Here is a 20,860-nt window from a genome sequence, read left to right as displayed (position 1 = left end):
GTCAAGTCAACAAGCACTTATTAAGCCCTTACTACATGCCAAACACTGTGCTAAGCAGGAAATACAAAAAAAAAAAAAAAAGCCCTGACCTCAAGGAGTTTACATTTTAATGGGAGAAGATAACATAAAAAGAAACTGAATGGGGGAAGAAGGGTGAAGATACGGTTCAGAGGCATAGTGAAGAATGTCCATGAAGTCAGTAATAGAGCTTAAAGAGGAATGAAGAAGTTAATGGAGTTAGCCTGAGTATTTTCCTTAAAGAGAGATTCTGGAAGGAATTTACCAATCAGAAGAAGGGACTGCAAGGGTGGAGTGGTGAGAAGGGTGAGAAGGCTTCAGAGACCTACTACAGAAAGTCCATAGAGTCAGTAGCAGAGTCAAGAGAGGAATGAAAGGCTTTCAGCACTGCCCCAAACCTTTAATTGTGCAATTAAAGCACAACTCTCTATTTGAAATGAATGTAGTCCATAGGGATTAAATGAGAAGAAGGTCAGGTTACAACTTCCCCCAAAAGCTCATAGACCTGGGCCGATTTTTTGTTTTTGTTTTTACCAATAGAAGGAAAAAAATAAAACAAGTAAGAAAGAAATGTTTCCCTCTCCCTTCCTGAGAAGTGGAGTTGAGTAGTGCTGACTCTGACACATGTCATAATGTGGAGACTAATTATAACTTGTCCTGTTCCAGTCACTGCTTTCTCAGGCTCTGGGGCATGAAACCAAACTCAGCATTTAAGCCCAATAGTGGGCATTGGAGCAGCTATCACCAGATGCTGAGGAGAGAAGCCTCTCCTTGGAAGACAGGAAACCTTCCCCCAGGGTATTATTGTTTGGGTTCTGAAATAGAAAGCTAACTTGAAGATTCTTCTCCTGGGCTTCCTGATCTTCACTGAGAACTGTTTGGGAGAGAGATGTGCTAACAAGATGGGGGGGAGGCTCTTTCATGGTATCTGAGTGACAGCTGGATGGGCCGTCATAAGGCCTGTGGGAAGAGGGGAGGGAGGAAGGGAAAAACAGAATAGGAGCATATTTTTTTTTACCTGCAAAGGACACTTTGCCCAGCCCTCATTAGCTGGCAGCTGCTTCCCAGTATCAGAAGCTTTCTCCATGGAAAGGGATTTGGGCATTGTGCCAACAGTGATGGGGCACCTTATACTTATCTATGTGAAGAGGGGCAGGTTATTCGAGACAGCTAGATGGGGTAGTGGGTAAGAATATTGGACTTGGAATCAGGAAGGTGAATTAAAATCCTGCTTCAGACACTTACTAGTTGTGTGATCCTGGTCAAGTCACTTAACTGCTGCCTGCCTGCCTCAGTTTCCTCATTTGCAAAAATGGGGATAAACAGGACCTATCTCACCAGGTTGTTTTGAGGATGAAATGAGGGAGTTTTTGCAAAGCTTTTGGCATAGCACCTTAGCAGGCACTTATTATATGTCTTTTGCCTTTCTTTCCCCTTCCCATCCTACCTAGGCTTAAAAGGAGACACAGAGAGAGAACGGGTGATGAAAATAAGATTTCTTTCATGTGATCCTATTCCATATCCCAGCCAACCAGTTAACCACCTTGCTATTCACTCTATTCTCACCTTATTTAGAGTATCATTTCTGGACCTGACAGACAGGAAAATGCCCCCAACTTGAGGGAAAGGTAAGCCACTTCACTTTTGAATGCCCACTTAGAGGTCTAGCTGTCTCCATTGGTAAGGGAATGAACACCCATTCAAACTAGACCACTTTATTCGGTGATCCCCAGACCTCCAGGCTAGACAACTCTTCACATCCACCCAAACTATTCATATTGCTATCTGCCTATGTATGTCCTCCCCCTTGCCACCTCTTTCTCTGGTCTCAGTAATCAAATCAATGCTACCATATTACCAGTATTCCTGAAAATGGTGCGTCAAAGTATCGCCCTATGTATCAACTCACCTGTCAACCCTGTGACTTTCCTCACACTCCCTTCTCCTTGCTATCTTAACTCTCCTCCTATTTATTAGAATGTAATCTCCTTGAGGGGAATGACTATGTCACTTTTGTATTTGTATTTGTAGAGGTCACCACACTACCTGGCACATAGTAATCAATCAATTAATAAGAAAGCATTTATTAAGCATAAATCAAGTGTCAGACAGAGGCTAGACACTAGACATGCAATGACAAAAATGAAACAGTCCTTCAAAAGAAGCTTATGTTCTTTGAATGAGACAAGTACCTATATGTAAAATAGATATAAGGTGCTTGGGGAGGGAGAGAGGGCCATAGCAGTTGGATGGGTCAGGAAAGGCTTTTTGGAGAAGATGATTTTTAAGCTGTCTAGAAGTAAGCAAATTAGAGGTCTCTCTTATGGCTAGTCTGATTTCCCTCTTCCCCAACCCCTCAGCCTGAACTACTTAGGGATTCAGTGAAGTGTAAATAAGGGTAGAATGTGATGAAAAGGCATGCAAACAAGAGATGAAGTGCTATGTGTGAAGAAAAGAGAAAAGTTCAGTTTGGCTGGACCACAGAATGTGGGAAGGGGAGACATATATAACAAGACTGGCGAGATACGTTACTCCAAGCCAAACAAAAGATTTTCTATTTTTTCCCAGAAGCAACAGTGAACCACTGGGATTTGCTGAGTGGGAGAGCAATGTGGTCAGATATGTGCTTGAGGAAAATCACTTTGGCAACCGAATGTATGAACGAGGAGAAAGACTTGAGGCAGGGAGACCAATTAGGAGGTCATTACCATAGTTTAGGCCAAGCCTGCACTACGGTGGTGACTTTGCAATAGACCAAAAGGGATAGAAGTGAGAGATGTAGTGGAGATAGAAATGACAAGATCTGGCAACTGTACAGATATGTTGGGTGAGAGACAGGGTAGAACTGAGGATGTTAAGGTTATGAACCTGAATAAGTAGAAGAATGAGGATGCCAGAAATGAGGAGATTTGATAGTAGGGAAGGTTTTAGGGTAAAGATGATGAATTCTGTTTTGGGCATGTTGATCTTGAGATGCCTATTAGATATCCAGTTGGAAATGTCCAATAGGTTGGTGGTAATGAAGGATTGGGGAGAGGGGGAGACAGACAAACATAGAGAGAGAGAGAGAGAGACAGAGACAGAGAGAAGAGATGAGATAGGAAAGGGAGAGAGAGAAAAACAGAGAGAAGAGAGAGATGGGTGGAGGGAGAGAGACAGGAAGACAGAGAAAGGGGGAGAGAGACACACACACAGACACAGAGATGGTGGGGGAGGAGGGAGAGAGAAAGAGGGGAAAGGGCTTCTCTTCTACGTAAAGATACATAGATCTCAGAACCACATGCCTAGAGATGATAGTTAAAGCTATGACTTAAGAAATAACCAAAAGATTTTAGAGAGAACAGAAATAATAATAGCTATTATATAGCACTTTGTGGTTCACAGGTGCTTTATATAGTTATATCTGGGAGAAAGGTACTATTATTATTATCATTACCATTTTATAGGAAAGGAAAATAAGGCTGAGAGAGAGGTTCAGTAACGTGCCCAGAGTCACTTTGTAAGTGTCTGAGCATAATGGTAAGCAAAGAAGTAGTTAACTCCTTGGTTCAGTTATTTAATTATTCAGCACCCTGTTTCAGTTCAAGTTTCTTTTAAGCCTTGCCCATGATTATATCAAGTCTTTGTTAAGAAACAGAACTTGTGGGGCGGCTAGGTGGGGAAGTGAATAGAACACTGGCCCTGGAGTCAGGAGGACCTGAGTTCAAATCCAACCTCAGACACTCAACACTTACTAGCTGTGTGACCTTGGGCAAGTCACAACCCCAATTGCCCTGCCTTCCGCCCTCCAAAAAGAAAAAAAAAGAATTAAAAAAATTTTCTTTTAAAAGAAAGAAACAGAACTTGTGAATCTCTGTTGCTGATGCAATAGGAAGGGGCAGAACAGGGAGGAGCTTAATGACCATATATAAGGAGAAGCCCAGGCTGGGAGAGAGCAGAACTGAGAGAGCACTTGTGGTGGTAGATTTTGAGAAGGGAACATTTGTGGTGGCAGCACTCTGTGTCTTCTGTCTGTGTTGATTTTTGTTTGTGATGTGTGTTGAGTTCTCAGACCTTGTTGGTGGGTCTCTGTTGGTTTCATAGGCACATAGTGAATTGATGATGGTGCCAGCAATGTGTATGAATATTATCGTGGTTCTGTTAAGCTTTGTCTTCCAGAAACAGGAACTGTGAAGGACTTGAGATGGACTGGACACTGTGAGCTTCAATATGAAATGGGAACTGGACGAAGAGCTGAGAGCTACCTGCCTGTGGATCCAGGTGACAATTGGGTAGATTCGGGCAGGAGCTGGACCCATGGAAGAAGAACCATGGAATCTGAGAGCCAGACTCCAGTCAAGATGAAAAGACCTCTTCTTGGGTACCTAATGCTTACTGAGAAGATTATGATTTACTGTGACCTAAGGGTGGAGAACTTTGACCTTTATACTTTGTGTTCCTTAAGGAGGCCTGCTCCTTAAGGACGACTGAGTTAAGGGCTTACTGAATATTTGTACTTTGTTTAAAACTATGTGGCCGCTTTGGTGAAGGCTATGTGGCCACTTTGGTGATAACTTATTATATCATAACATTATGAATGCTATACTTTGGTTTCTGTGAATATTTTGCCATAATTTGCTGCTGAATAAACAGAGTTTACTATATTATGTAATCAGAACTTTAAAGCTGTTCACAGCAGCAGTCCTCTGGAAATCTACTCATGCTTGGCTTTACACTGAGGCAGGATTTGAACTCTGGACTTCCTGATCCCAGATCCAGTACTGTTTCTACTATGCCACCTAGCTGCCCAGGATTGAAGCTTAAGGATACACCTAGAATTAGGAAGTGTTTAATAATGACTTTCCATTCATTCATTCATAATGGCCCATTTGTTTTTGGCCTTTCCTAGGTGCTAAGCTCTTCTAAACTCAAACAATGTCTCATTGAGTAGGAGGTTAGAGAAAAAAAAGGTAGTCAAATGGTAGACTCATAGAATTTTATATCTGGAAGGAATCTTAGCATTCATTCTTAATTTTACAGATGAGGAAAGTGAGGGCCAGAGAAGTAAAATAATTCACCCAAGTTCCCATGGACAGCTAGTGAAAGAGCTAGGTCAAGAACTCAGTCCAAGGCTCCAGTCCAGTGTTTTTTCCATGACACCACACTGATGTCGATTGCTAATGCTCTTGCTTCATTTAAGCCTGATTTCTTACAAGCAAGAATTTGTGAGCTGAGGGCCTGCGAGACTTTTAAATGTCTGGGAGCTTAGATTTAAGCAGATAATTTAGAATGACCTCTAAGGTTCAGCCCAGCTATAAATCTAGGATTCTATGTTCCTATGTGAATAGGGGGCAAACTGTAACTAGGGAAGGTCAGGCAAGACTTTGTCTTAGGCACTGATATTTGTGGTTAAGTACTTCCTGGAGGGGGCAAAGGTGGGTTTTGGGAAAGAGTGAGGCTTGTGGGTTGGCAGAGCTGAGGAAGGTCTATTCCCTGGACCACACCCATGGTTACATTTTCTGCTGTATCCTGGCCCTGGCCAACTCCAAACCTTAATTCCCTTGTAGATGATCTGCCCCAGTTCCCTTCTTAGAATCATGGGACTTTAGAGGTCATTAAGTCCAAACTCCTTCATTTATAAAAAAGCAAAAGGAACCTGAGGTTAAGGGAGATCAAGGGCCATATAGCCCAGGGTTACATGACTATAAATGCCAGAGGTGGGATTCCAACCCAGGACTTGCTGAATAACTACAAGTCCAGCACTCTATCCCCTATACTTCCTTATACTGACCCTTTACCCAGAGGGCTAAGATTTATAGTTAATTATGACTTTAGAGGGAGCCAGGCTAGATGCTTTTATCCTGGGTGGGATTGGTTCACAAAGAATAGGCCAAGGCTCATTCTTACAGGCCCTGAGTAGGAACAAGAGAATATTGTTTCTCTGACTCCTGGGAGATTCTGAGGCCGGGCCATGACTTGACAGGGAACAGGGCAAAACTAAGGGATGTCCAGGGAGCCCCTGGGATCTTTGGTCATTTCATTCCAGCATTTCAGACAGTGCAACAGGGAGCACCAGCCACACCTGTGCCTCAGGGAACTCTGGGTATGTGTTTGACTGGATAAAAGAGGTCTGGATGAGTTATAGAGGCATCCCAAAAGTTCTGTAGTCCCTTTTCTGCTTTCATTCCTCATATCACTGCACACCTTCCCTTCTAGACCAGGAGTCTCCAAAGTGGTGGCCAGGAGCCTCTAAGTGTGTGATCATCTATCTGTGGGGTTGGAAAACAGGTGATAGTCAATCAAGGTGGCCAACTCCAATATAACTGCACCTTCCCTTTACCTGCTACATGGCCCATTACTCCCTCCACCCCCACCTCAGGCTCTCAGATTTCCCCCTTCTAAGCCTGACACCCTTCCCCCAGTATAACCACTACCACCACCAAATATATATACATATATATATATATATATGTGTGTGTGTGTGTGTGTGTGTGTGTGTGTGTTTATGTACACACATATTGACTAATGAGGGTACAACCAAAAGAATTCAAAGACCACTAACCCAGGCTTTCATATTTGGTTTCTGACTCATAAGATCATAGATTTAGAGCTGGACGAGGTCATCAGAATTTATCTAACATACTGCCCCCCTTGTCAGTTGAGGAAACTGAGGCCCAGAGAGTCTGTGACTTGCCCAAGGTCAGACTCCAAATCAGGAACAGACAGAATGATCTCTAGGTGATGCAGTGGATAGAGCACTGGACCCAGAGTCAGGGAGACTCATCTTCATGAGTTCAAATCTGACCTTAGATGCTTAGTAGCTGTGTGACCCTGGGCAAGTCACTTAACCTTGTTTACCTCAGTTTCCTCATCTGTCAAATGATCTGGAGAAGGAGATGCCCAACCACTCTGGTATCTCCGCCAAGAAAATCCCAAATGAGGTCACAGAGAGTCAGACAGAACTGAAAAAAGACTAAACCACAACAAATTCCTATCTTCTGATGACTTCTTATTGCTCTTTCCCCCAAATCCCAAGGGGAATAACTCAGTTTACTTAGGACTCCAAGGCTGTGTCTGAGGTGGTGGGAGGGGAGTGGGGAATAATTTATGCTAATAGGATGTTTGTTACACCAGGTGCAAAGTTATTACCTTTTTGCTATGAACAGACACTCTTTCTAGCCTTTGCTAGGTAGCCTTCTAACCTTAGGGCAGGCCAGGTTTGTGTGCTAAACTCTGTTTGGTTTTTTTTTTTTTTTTTACATCTGCTGTCCTGATATTCAACATAAGTGAGAGACATTAAATACATCTATTTCCCAAAGATCAAAGAGAGGGAGGACTCTTTCCTGTGGACAATGGTTCCTTCCAATAGGGGTTTTGTTATGGACATTGCCTTCAATCGGAGAAGACAGATTTAGGTCAGCTCTAAGCAAGAACTTTTTCAGGACTGAGGATTATAGGACCTGGGAATGGGTGACTAAGGAAGATTGTGACATCTTTTTCCCTTAGTCATCTTAAAGAAATAAGCTGTTCCATCATCAGTCTGGAATAGGTTAGGTGTGATCTGGCTTGTAAACAGTGTAGCCTAGAAGAGACAACTATTATGTCATGGAAAAACACCCAGATTTGGAGCCAGGAGACCTGGACTCATATCTTAGTTGTGATGGCCCCTGTGTGACCAAAGGCAAGTCTGCTAACCTCTCAGTTTCCTCATCTACAAAATGGAGATAGCAATTCTTTACTACCTACTTTGAAGTGTTGATGTTAGGGAAAAGCTTTGTGAAGTCTTTTAATGGTAAGCAGAATGATGATTGGGTTGGGACCATTTAAACTCCCTCAGACTTAGAGTTCTGGGACACAGCTTATTACGGTAGTGATGCCTAGTGAGTGGGGCTATGAGAACAATGGTGATGATGATGATCGCCATAGTTAAATACATTTCTAGCAGTTTAAGGTTTGCAAAGGACTTTATTTATCTCAGTTGATCCTCTTGATAATCCTACAAGGCAGGTGTTATTATTGGTGATTTGCCCTGGGTAACATCTCTAGTAAGTAACTGAGGTAGGATTTGAACTCAGATTTTCCTCACTCCAAGTTCATCCCTTTATCTACTGTAGCTGGATTCAAGCCCAGAGGTCTTGATAGAGCCCATCTGGGGAATGTTAGCAGGGACAAGCATTCCTGGTACCAGCATAGCCTATGTATTCACCCAAATCCCGGAGACTGACTCTGCCAGCTCTATGGTTGGGGCCATCAGAATAATAGCAATAGCTTCCCTTAAGCACATATGGGCAGCAAAATCTAAGACATCCCTCCTCTGGCTTGGGGTTGAGGATGGTGACTCCCTCTCATTTGTCTTTCTGCTTTAAGAGCCAGGGCAGGAAGGAGGGTGAGTCTTGAGCTGCCTGCTCTGTGGAGTGTGAGAACTCCTAATGGGAGACCACTAGGTCCTGGTTATGGTTCTAAGGGAGAAAGTCAGGTTACCATTTCAATGATCTGGATTCTGGACCACAGAAATTCCCTAGAACACTGACCCCTCACCCATTGGCCCTGTTTGCATCAGGGGTTGGGCCAGTCACCACAAGGCACACACTCCATCCACCACCCTCTCAGTCATTTTGCTCCCAGAGCTGCTGAGAAGCTCAGGCAGCAGCTGAACCTATTAATGTATGCAAGGGTGAAGCCATCAGACCCACCCCTCCCTGCCCAGTCTCCTCACCCTGAGTCTGTGAATCCCAGAGAAGAGGCATCATAGGCAGAAGGCGGGGGAGGGACAATGCTTGGTCATCAGTTCCTCTCTTGTGCAGCTCCTATATGACCCAATACCCGCATCCCCACCCCAGGATGTTGGGGCTGCCCTGCCCTGCATTAGCCAATTGCAGCCCTGCAGGACATCTCCTCCCTTGCAGCAGTGGCCTCTACTTTGTCTCTGGGGATCTAGGACTGTCTTTTGGCAGAGCTGTGTGTAATGAAATTGGCCTTGATTAGGTCAGGGGAAAAGCAATATAGTTCAGGGGCTGAAACCCAGGTACAATGGAAAGAACTCTGGGCCTCAAGTCAAGGCTCAGACTGCTGACCTGCCTTTCTTTAAGCTCCAACTAAAATCCCACCTTCTCTCTTAATTCCTCTGTTGATTATTTCCTACTTATACTGCAATAGCTTGTTTTGTAAATATTTGTTTATATGCTGTCTCTCCCATTACCTTGCAAGCTCCTTGAGGGCAGGGAAAGACTTTTGACTCTTTTTGTATCCACAGAGTTTAGACAGTGCCTTGCACATAGTAGGCATTTAATACAGTTCATTGAATTGAACTGAATTTGAGTATTGGTTCTCCCATTCACCAGTCATGTGATCTTGGGTAAAGTGACTTCACCTCAGTGCCTGATCTACAAAATGGAAATATGAATATTTATACTACTTGCCTCACATGGTGGTTTTAAAGAGAATACTTTGTAAATTACGAAGTACTATCTACATGGATGTTGGCTGTTGTATGTGCTCATCCAAAGCGATAAAATGTCGTTAGCTTTTGGTCTGGAATGACCTTCCACTTTAGCCCCCCAGATCTCACTTTGTTCTGGCCCCATCTAATCATATATTAATAGCTAGCCTTGATTATGGTGCACATTATATCTTATGTAGTATATTTCATCTACTAGATAGCATATTATCTATTATGGAGTATATTATGTATTACATACACACACATGCATCGATATAAGCAGTCTCCAACAGGAAATCTAATTCTCTTTCCATTAGCACAGCTACTTTTCAGGAAGTAGCAGAAAGGTCAGAAAGTATAGCAGGAGAGAAAACACGTCTAGGAACCCTCCATCAGCACTGATTCCACAATTCCCAGGGAACGGTGCTTACCATTAAACCCATTCCTTCTACCCAGATGTTACCAAGATGGCAGCTTGAAGTTCCACTGACTATTGTCCCTTTCTGCATCTCTGAATCAATGCTTCCATAGGGGACTGTCTCTGTACAGCTAACCCCCTCTCTTTTTCTACTTCAAACCTGAGCCATACTTCAGGTTTCGTTGTAAGTGGATAGAAAAAGATTCCAACAGAAAGAGAGGGCACAGGAAGGATCTAAGCCCATGATCATTAAATGACTAGTAGAGCAGACCAAACTGATCTGCCTAACTTAAGCCTGTTCCTGCCAGATCCTTTTCAGGAGTCTGATGGGAGACTTGGGAAGAAAAGCATCATATGACTTTCTCTCCTAGGGAGTTATCACATCTTGTGGTGCCATGGTTTCTAAATCTCAACTGTGTTACTAAGAGCTATGGGATTAGCCAAGTCCTAAATGTTTCACAAAAAAGAGTATGCTCCTTCCCCATTTTACAGTGGAGGGAAAATGAAGCCCAAGAAGGTGAAGCCACATGGTGATTTAATGGTATGAAGTGGGAGCCTGGTCCTGATACCCCATTACTCTTCTGAAGGGGGTAAGAGTATGGGAAGAAAAAAAAAGGGTTGGGAAGGATGCACCTACCTCCAAGTAGACGACCCAGGGCATGACCAGCGTGGCCACGAGGAGGTCAGCCACAGCAAGGCTGACGATTAGATAATTGGTGGTAGTCTGGAGCGCCTTCTCTCGAGACACAGCCATGCACACTAGCACATTGCCGAAGATGATGACGAAGATAAGCAGGGTGAGCAGCATGGCATAGTAGTTGTAGTGGGGCTTGTCCACTTTTGCCTCAGACCCATTCAAGGACTGGGACCAATTCCGGCCGTCCAGGTCATCATCATACCAGGACAGGTTCAAGGGATCCATGGGAGCAATGGAGCCACTGGCCATCTGTGCTCTGTTCCTAAAAAGATACACAGGGAGTGAGCTGGGGAATGGAAGATGAGGTGGGGTCAGAGTGCACAAAGGGTCTTGTCCATAATGGGGGAGGGGAAGAAAGCAGCTGCTTTCCAGTCAGTCAGGGAGCCCAGAGAAGCATCGAACAGGTCTTGTGTCTTCAGTCCAATCCTTTCTGCCAGCTTTTAGGAGGGAGAGGGGGAAAATGCTACACCAAACTACCACTGCTCCCATAGGAAAGCATTGTTGAGGCCTGTGACAAGGGAGAGGAAGGAAGGAGTATTTGGCCTGGGAGATGATATGGTCAGGGTTGCCGGAGTGTTATTGGGGGAGTGAGGAGAATTAACCTAGTATTCTTCACAGAATTCCCTACATGAATATCAGCCTCTGAAAGTCAGTAACATGTATATCTTACACCATAGGTACCATAACTGTATAATTTCTATTACCATTCACTAAGTGAACCAGAAATTATCAATACCTACTAGATTCTCAGCCCTGAGCTCGAGGCACTCTGGAGGTAAGGAGTATACAAGAATCGATAAGACATAATTCCTGCTCTTAAGGCAATTGTAGTTTACTTGAGAAGATGACATTTATACATGAAAATGTAATATATGTCACAGCTCTTCCTCTAACCCCCATGACTCTGAGCTCATAGGGACTAGATCTAATCATGGAGACTGACCCAAGAAAGTCATTTTCCTTTTTTTGGCTTAGTGCTACCCCTGCTGTTTACACTGGGGAAAAATATCTTTGAATATAGCTGGTGCCTAGTTTGACACCGGTGGAGGTTAAAGGGGTCCCCAGCTCTTATGCAATCACGAAAGGGAACAGATGCAAATTGAATATGGGATGACCTTTTCTTGGCTTAAAAGTCCTCAGGAAAAATGTCTATGTCAGGTCTGGCCATGTCAATCCAATCCAATCTATCAATCACTAGACTCTATTAAGTTACCCATTATGGACCACAAACAGTGCTGGGTGCTAGGGACCTAGATAACAAGATCTCTAAATAAAATAATCTCTATTTGCAAGGAGTTTACATTCTAATGTGGGAGACAAGTAATATAGAAATGTATACAGCATAATTATCAACTGATAATTATAACTGCTGCTTCAAAGATAAGATAGAAACTCCTCTCCTGGGCACTTAAAGTCCCTCATAATCTGGTTCCAGCCTATCTTTCTAGGCTGATTACATATAACTTCCCCTAATTTGATCTCCATTCCTAACAAAATGGCCTATTTGTTGTTCCCTGTACATGACATCCCACTTTATATCTCTGTATAGGCAAATGCCTGAAAAGCCCCCCACTTTCAGCTTCTACTTCCTGTAACCCCTAACTCCCTTCAAGGCTCAGCTCAAGCACCATTTCCAACAAGAGACCTTTTCCTGTTCTCCAGCCCTTTGTGGTTGCCCCCTGCCCCAATACTTTGTACTTTGTATCTATCTTGTATTTCATTATTTGTGTATTTAGCTTTTTCTTCCTTTCAATAGAGTATAAGCTCCCTGAGAGAAGAGACTTTGCCTGGTATCCCCATTGCCTAGTATGGTACCTGGAATTCAGCTGGTGCTTAATAATTGCCTACAGAATTAAACTGAAGGTGGCCAACTAACTTTGTCCCATCTATCTGTGAGATTTGCCCTTATAGAACTGAGTTTGGACTTGTTTCCTTGAGGCTTTCTGTAGGTGGAGTGATCACAGGAAGACCTATGGGACAGAGTAGAATGTTCTCACCCCAGTGCTCATGACTTGGGAAGCTCCTTTCATAAGTGACTGCTATTTCCTTCAACACTAAAGTTGAAGGAACCTCAGAGCCCATATAATAAGAACCCCAGTGCTGGAAGATTGACCACAAAATTTATCTAGTTTAATCTATAGCCAAACAAGAATTCTCTTCACATCCTTCAACTTTTATTTTGAAGATTTATAGAAATGAGAAACTCATTCTGAAGGGAATCCAGTCCGTTTCTATACGGCTGAAATTCCTCTCATTTTAAAGAACAGAAAACTGCAGTTCAGAAAATTTCTTCAAGGACCAGTGAGTACATCATTTTGGCTGAAAGAGAATGCACAAGAAGGTGGATGGCAGAGATAAACCATAGTTGGCAAATAGCAAGACATGAGCAATCATGGGACAAAGGAAGAAAGGGATTCAGGGGCACAGGACAGCTTATAGTTGAAGTGGTTAAAAGCAAAAAAAAAAAAAAGTTACAAAGTCAAGACCACAAAGGGAAGAAATTAAGGCCATATTAGGCATGATGGATTAAGAAAGTAGGAAGATGTGGAGTGATTGGAGGTTGAGGTGAGAATGAAGAATGGGTTTAGGAGGAGTGAGACAAAGCGAGAAAAGAAAAATCAGATATTGTGATCAGGGAGACTAATTCCTGGACCACAGAGGTAGAAAATCTAAGGGTAATAATAAGCGAGATCTAAGGTATGAATGAGTGAATTAAAAAATATGTATTAAGGGCTTAGTATGGGCCAAGCACTATGCTCAGTGCTAGAACACAAATACTAAGGTAACGACAGTCCTCAAGGAGCTTACATGCTAAAGGGAGAAACAGCACACAAAGGGGAGTAGGGGCCAAGGATTGGTACTTTCATGCTGAAAGCAAAGGACCAGAAAGAAATAAGTTGACATACCCTATCCAGCAACAATGATAGAGATGATTTGATACTTAGTGATTCACAGTTCTCAAACTGGGAAGAAGAAGGAGTGGGAAGAGAGAAGAAAGTTGTATTCACCCAGCAGCAAGCTGGTTGGCTAGGCTGTATAGGAAGTAAATTGAAGCATGACTGAGCTTTTCTTGAAATAGTGGTCAAGAACAGCAGTCACATTACCAGTCAAAACATAGGGATCTTAGGTTGAAACTTAAAAAGGATGTTGCTGGGTGATGGCAGCAGAAGGAAGGTCTAAAAATGGCAATTAGGAACAAAGACTATTCCTCTTGTCCTCTTGGATTCATGTATCAGACATTGCTGGGGAGAGTGGACAGGGATTCACTGTCTTCTGGGGGAGGCCAGGTTTCCATGACTGCAAGAAGGTGGAGGGAAAGTGAGAAGAAGAAATCTAAGATAAGGGGAAAGGGATTCCAGAAGATACAATGGAGAGTCGGCAGGAGCAGGATAGTAGAGCTGAAGAAGATGGGAACGTGAGCTAGGGGAGCAGGACCAGAAGAAGGGGATGTTCACCTAGCACTGAATCACTGGGCTTAGAAGAGGAAGTTGGAGTTTGTAAGCCATAGGCCAAGGTCGTGCCATTTGACTGTAGCTCCCCCTTGAAGGGGTGCTTTGAGCATGAATAGGGGCTTTGGTTTGTTCTCTCTCAAATATAAGTAGAGAAGGGTGAGGCATCTGGATCAGGAAGTACCTGGGGGTGCCTAGATCTTCAGAGGCCTGACAATTCACATTTAGCACTAGGTTTTGTGTTTGTTTTTGCATCATCCCAAGAGAGTTGAAGATTCCCAGCATGGGAATCACTCTAGTGTCTGAAGCTTTACCCTGCATGAGGTCCTGGCAGCAAGAGGCCTGGCATCTGAGGCTCTGCTCTTAAGGGTGATAGACCTGATGTCCAACTGATAGGTAGCACTGAATTTCTGGGTCTGGAGTCATAAAGACCTCAGTTCAAATCTACCTTCAGATACTTACCAGCTGTATGACCCTGGGTACATCACTTAACCTCTGTTTGCCTCAGTTTCCTCATTTGTAAAATGGGGGTAAATAATAGTACCTACCTCCCAGGGTTGTTATGAAGATAATAATTATAATGTGAGATAATAATTATAAAGCACTTAGCACAGTGCCTGGTACATAGTAAGCTGATATTAGCTATTATTACTAGGTCCAGGTGCCTATTAGTAACAGGGGACTATTGATAAGGTATCTCTTTATTCCTATGCTTGTATGAATCAGGACAGAGGAGGCAAATGACAGTGGATCTCAGTTTCCCAATCCAGTCTCTGAACATTTGGGGGGAGTAAGGAAAGGCTACAGTGTTCTGGGGATACAGGGTAGATATAGCCTCTGCAATGAAGCTAAATGGATTAAATATTGGAAAGGGTAAGAATTATAACCCTAATGTGCTAAGACGGATGATAGAGAAGGATGGAGCCAGTGCTAAGGAAAGGACTTTATTGTTAAAGGACCTGGAGGGTTGGTGTTATGGAGGCTGGGGCAGAGTCGGTGCAGACTCCAGGCAGGGCAGAGTATGTCTGGATCAGTATACTCACGGTTAAAGAGGCCCTGAGTGAGATTGGGGTGAAAGACCTACCTTCCTGGTGCGTGTGATGGAGACCAGGGAGCAGCAGGTGTTGGGACAGGAAGTCTGGAAATCAGTGAGATCAAATGAGAGGATACATGCAAAGGACTCTGCAAATTGAATGTCCTCCCTAAATGTGAGTGACCATCACTATCATCTCGTTCATTTCATCTTCGTCCATGGACTTGAGCTAAAAACAGTCCTGTTGTTATTAATCCTTACTATTATTATTGAATAGCATTCTCAATGTGCAATAGAAATCAATTAGAAAAAAGATTCTGGGACAAGTTGCTATCTTGCTATTATTCTCTTATATTTAATATTTGGTGGCTCATTGCGTAGGTGGATAAAACAATTTCTTTTTCTGGTTAAACAAAGCATTAGGATGTGAGCTCACCTTCTATAGGCTCACTGAAAGCATTCTTGGTACAAATCTGTAGTACATGTCAGGCTGAGGATGATAATGAGCACCCTATCCTGTGTCCACATAATTTTAATTACTTCTTCTAAGGCTCTATTTTTTTAAATTTTTAATTCTATACAGACTAGAGATTATGATTATTTGGTATGGCATCATCTATAAAAATAATGTTCTTAATTTTTTTATGACTTAGCAACTAGGTGGTATAATGGAGAGAGTGTTGGATCTGGAATAAGGAAGAATTGTCAGGAAGATGCTTAGTAGCTGTGTGACCCTGGGCAAGTCATCTGCCTCAGTCTTTTCATTTGACAAATGATAGCACCTACTTCCCAGAGTTGTTGTGAGGATAAAATGAGAAAATATTTGTAATGCACTTTGTAAATCTTCAAGTGATGTGTAAATCCTAGCTCTTAGGTCTGGGAAATCTTGGACAAAGTTTTAATCAGTGATTATTGGAAGATGTCCAGACACTCAGTGATGATAGAGACAGCTAGGTGGTGTAGTGTCCAAGTGCTCTGTCCAAGTCTAAGTGCTGTAGACTTAAAATAAAAAAGAACTGAGTTCAAATTCTGCCTCAGACATTTACTAACTATACGATCCTGATCAAGTCATTTAGTGTCTTTTGACCTCAGATTCTCACCTGTAAAATGGCAATAATAATGGGGGCAGCTAGGTGGTACAGTGAATAGAGCACCGGTCCTGGAGCCAGGAGGACCTGGGTTCAAATCCAGCTTCAGACACTTGACACTTAACTAGCTGTGTGACCTTGGGCAAGTCACTTAACCCCAATTGCCTTGCCTTCTCCCCTCCAAAAAAAAAGAGGGAGAATAATAACAGCCTCTACTTCACAGTATTATTGTGGGGATCAGATGAGAGAGCATTTGTAAGGAGCTTTGCAAAACTTGAAACACCTAGCTAATGCTATGATCATTATGGAGGGCTGAGACATTATTCCAGGGCCTTGGAGAACGGTATCAGAGATTCTGTGGCAGTGGGTGTCTAGGAATGAGGTAGAGAGCTTGAAAGCCCAGTTCCGGAGCGGGGCTAGGAAGGCGGGGCTCGTGGGTGCCTGGGCCTGCTGCTGTGGAATCAGCCCCAGAACTGGTCCAGGGGTGCTGGGGCTTGTTGGATCAGGAAGAAGCTGGAAGTGAGGTGATCGCTTTGAGACGAGGGTAGGTACCTCTCCTTACACCCAGGATGGACCAAATGGCAGGAGAGATGGAATGGAGTACAGATGGCTATTCCTGCTGCCAAGGAGACAGAGGCTTCATGAGAGTGGGCTTGCCTGGATGCCTAACATCCCCCCCCCCCTTGTTGCTGGCAGTCTCTCCCAAGCCTGTAAATGCAACTTCCTGTAGTTACTTGCTGGAAAAGGGAAAGAGTCGTTCCCCAGTCTTCCCGCCACACCTCCCCCCCTTAGGGGTCTATAGCCAAAGCCAGCACATAAATTTGCTATTTTCTCTCAGGCACAACATGGGGAATGGAGTGTCAACTTTTGGCCTGAGACCAAAGGCAAGCTTTTCTTGCTGCCTGGAGCCACTGGGAGGAGAGGAGGAGAGGGGAATTTGTAGGCGAGTTCCTTGCTTAGCTAAGGGTATAGTTTATAAGGACTCCACTTTGCAAGGTTAAGGTGTGGTGGAGTTATAACTAGAAATTCTGGAGCCTAGCACAAATTCAGTTAAGTAGAAATGGGAGGAGGGGAGGGTGAGCAGCAACAAGAAGGTCCCCCAGGCCTCCACCCCCCATATATCTAGCAAGTTTGGGCCCCACTGCTCTAAAAGTTTAAACTTAAGTTATCTAATTAAAATGTAGCAAGTCCTTAACATGTTTAGACTCCTGTTAAGACACGTCTGTCTTAAACACATCATCCCCCCTCTTCTTTTCAGAGCCTTGGAGCATTTTAATGGGGGGGGGGGGAAATCCTTTGGCATTTTGCATCTCCAGAACAGTATGTTGAAGTGACTTGGATTTGCAGGTGGGTGAGGAGGGTGAGGCATGCTGTATGAACTTCTCCTGTCAGCTGATCCAGGAGATTCCACAACCTCCCAAATGCCCCACTCACTGGATGTTGGAGCATCAGGCTTGAGCTGTGGCCCCCGGCTACGATGGAAATCCATGTGCCAAAGGAAGACCAGATCCCTGCCATCTCAGACACACAGGAAAGGGAGGACAAAGCAAATTCAGAAGGACTGCACTGATCAAGTCACAAACAGCAGTGATGTCTGCAGCAAGTCTGACTTGGAGCCAAGGGATGGGTCATGGACTCCCTCGACAGCCTGTCTGCCAGCCTTTGCTGTTCTCCCTCCCCCTCCATAATCCATTTGTTCGCAGCTGAGGGTGGTTATTGTTGGAGCAAGTGAGTGGGTAGTGGAGGGTCATGTGATTACAAGGAGGAAAAAAAAGTGAATTCTTTATTTGAATGGAAGGGATTCAGAGCAAAGCCTTGGGGAATGGCAGAGAGGGGGCTTAGCAGGGAGGGGGTGGGGAGATGGGGTGTCACAGATGGATGCAGGAAGCTGGTCTGATCAGTTCAGCTTTTCTTGGTCCTTTAAAACCTCCAAACCCTGTGAGAAAGGAGATTCATGTGCACAGGCAAGGGCCGCCGCGGCATCCTCATGGCCATCAGAAAGAAGAGGAACCCACCAAAGGAAGGGAGCACATGGTTTCCCCTGTCCTTCTCCCCTCTTCAGAAGAGACAAGTGGGTCCCTCCCTCAGGGCTTCCAAGGGCATGAAGGACCTCTGTCCCTAAGCAGAGCTGCGGGTCATCAGTCACATGTGACCTCTTTCAGTCCCCGAGTTCAGCCCAGAGTCTAGACCATTAGTGTTTTCTGACTTGACGAGGCTGAGCCAGGGTCCAGCATACCTGTCACATCTGGGTACTGTCACCTTTCCTCCCCTCAGGAGGAAACAGTAGCTAGGATGAATTAAGACCCAATAATCAGATGTGATGGCTTCCTGATAGATGTCAGCCTCCTAGTATGGTAGCTAGGAGAGAAGCCTGCTGGAGGGGGAGGGGAATAAGAGAGTGCCCCTCCAGACACTGCTTCCCTCCCCCCCCCCATTCCCACTACACCTAAAGCTGGCATGACCCTTGCCCTGGCCTTGAAGTGGGGGACCAAGTTGCCATGACCTCAGTTGTAAAATCATGCAGAATAGGAGCCCGACATTAGACAGCAGGGTCAGAAAACATTTTTAAGTCTCTGTGAAATAACAAAAAAGCTAGTTTCAGTCTCTCTCTCTGTTTCTGTCTCTGCATCTTATCCTTAGTCTCAATGCTACAGAGCCCCCATAACCCAAAAACAAATGACACACTATGCCCTAGATTCCCCCCCCCCAATTCTCCTGGGCAAACCTATCACAGATTGGAGCCATCTCTCTCTTCCCCAGATTGTCCACCCATCACCAGGTGCCGACTTTCTGCTGAGAAAACCCTCTGCTCTGTTCTCCAGGGAAACACCCCCAGAAATGATCCAAAACCTGGCCACCCATTCTGTCAGAAAGTCTTTCCTCGAATTTGCCTTAATACTTTAGTTACAGCTTGTCTCTTTTTTTTTCCCCTTTCTGGTTCTATGCTCCATGGAGAAGGGAGAAATAGACTCATCTAACCCTTCTGTATAACCACCCTTCAAAAACTTCAGCCTTTCAGAACCCCAAATATCACTATCATTAGTAGGCAATGGCCTCACCCTCTTTCCTTTGCCTCTGTCATTTTCTTTCTGGTACATTCAGTTTTCTTTTCAGGAAGGTAAAGAATATAAAGGAAAGGGGCAGCTAGGTGGTACCGTGAATAGAGCACTGGCCCTGGAGTCAGGAGGACCCGAGTTCAAATCCCACCTCAGACACTTAAAATTTACTAGCTGTGTGACCTTCGGCAAGTCCCTTAAACCCAACTGCCCAGCTTTCCCCCTCCAAACAGAAAAAAAAAAGAATATAAAGGAAAATCTTTAACCATTACTAAAGTCAGGAGGAAATAATTCCTGGATCTTTTCCTTTTAGGGTAATGAAAGGAGGACTGGATGTGGTGTAAGGAGTCCTGGTTTCAAATCCTGGCTGAGCTACTCCCTATCTTTGTGATCTTGGGCAAATGAGATAAATTCTCTGGAGCCCAACTTCCTCATCTATAAAATAAAAGGGGAGTACTAAATGATCTGTGAAGTTCCTTCCTATCCTGCCACTAAATCCCATGTATCTTCTCTCTACCCCTTTCTTCTCACCCTCTGCCAAATGAAAATGCATCTTATATAGCACTATAGGAAGGCTTGGTATAATATATAGTTTTTGTTTGTAACATATAATTTTGTTAATATATAGTTTTGTTTCTAAATATATATATAGTTACATATGTATGTTATATAGGTATATTATGTATAGTTCACAAGCTTTCATATATATGTACATATATAAAGTTTATGTTATAAATTTTATATGTGTGTGTTTGTGTGTGTGTGTGTGTATGTGTGTGTAGTTTATAACAAGTCTTCCTTGGAATAACCCTGTGAGGTAGGTAGTAAATGTAGTTTCCCCCATTTTACAGATAAGGACACTGAGGCTTAAAAAATTCATGCTTTTGGCAAATTCAGGGTATGAAGCATTGTGGGGGTGGGGGGTTGTTAAGACCCTGGCCCAATATGAAGAGAAGCCACCAAATGACTCAGATGTAGCCCATTCTGGCCTCCACAGTCCTACTGTACCTCAAACAAGGATGGCAGGTGAGGCTGGGAATGCACTCAGCCAGAAGATTTGAGAGAGAAGAGAGGAGGAGGGGAGATGGGGAAGCAGAATATGGAATGCTGAGAAAAGATGTAGGGCCCCTGGGGTAGCACAGAGGGGAAGCCAGCATGGGGGCTAAGCGGGTGTCTGGTATATTTTGACACTAAATGAACAGCATGCAAATTAGATGCAAAATATCGTGCCGATTAGGTCTATTACTTTTGGATCAACTCCATAAGCACTTTTGGTTGTTTCCACTGCAACAACTGGAATTGTTGGCTGCAGCCTCCACTAGCAGGGGCAGGGTGTGATACAAGGTTGACACAGCAGTTTCATGTTCAGTGGGGATGGTGTCCCATGGCCTGGGGTGGGCAGGACTCCGTTCTCTTTAGCCAACAGGCAGGTTAGAGTACTCTGCTCTTATTAACCCAGGCTTCTGGTCTGTGGCTGAGAGCTGGAGCCAGAATCATGGATTTGAATGGGCTATGTCTGAGTCATTTGGTGGCTTCTCTTCAGATTGGGTTAGGGTCTTGACAACCCCCCACCCCCACAATGTCTCATACTATGAATTTACCAGAAGCATGAATCTTTCTAAGCCTCAAAGTACTTATCTCTAAAATGAGAGAAACTATATTTACTACCTACCTCACAGGGTT

General features: G+C 43.9%; 1 protein-coding gene and 1 long non-coding RNA gene across 3 annotated transcripts in view; one reads left to right on the top strand and one right to left on the bottom strand.

The window, feature by feature from the left end:
• Positions 1-20,860, bottom strand: part of DRD2 (dopamine receptor D2) — a 101,018-nt gene that overhangs the window by 19,081 nt on the left and 61,077 nt on the right. Inside the window, exon 2 of the mRNA XM_069079722.1 lies at positions 10,492-10,813. Coding sequence (XP_068935823.1) covers positions 10,492-10,800 — 309 coding nt within the window. The 5' untranslated portion in view covers positions 10,801-10,813. The remainder of the gene's footprint in view (positions 1-10,491; positions 10,814-20,860) is intronic.
• LOC138155541 (uncharacterized) lies at positions 16,529-19,894 on the top strand. 2 transcript variants are annotated; one of them, XR_011166857.1, is made up of 3 exons: positions 16,529-16,665; positions 17,469-17,849; positions 19,491-19,894. It is a non-coding gene; the product is annotated as an uncharacterized lncRNA (long non-coding RNA). The 2 variants fall into 2 exon arrangements; XR_011166856.1 differs by having other exon boundaries at positions 17,380-17,849.

Source organism: Petaurus breviceps, unplaced genomic scaffold, assembly GCF_028583685.1.
Source record: "Petaurus breviceps papuanus isolate PSGF00001 unplaced genomic scaffold, PetGlider_PUasm1.0 91133, whole genome shotgun sequence".
NCBI classification, from domain to species: domain Eukaryota; kingdom Metazoa; phylum Chordata; class Mammalia; order Diprotodontia; family Petauridae; genus Petaurus; species Petaurus breviceps.
Note: the sequence above shows the minus strand (reverse complement) of the source record. Positions and strands in the feature narration are given on the sequence as shown.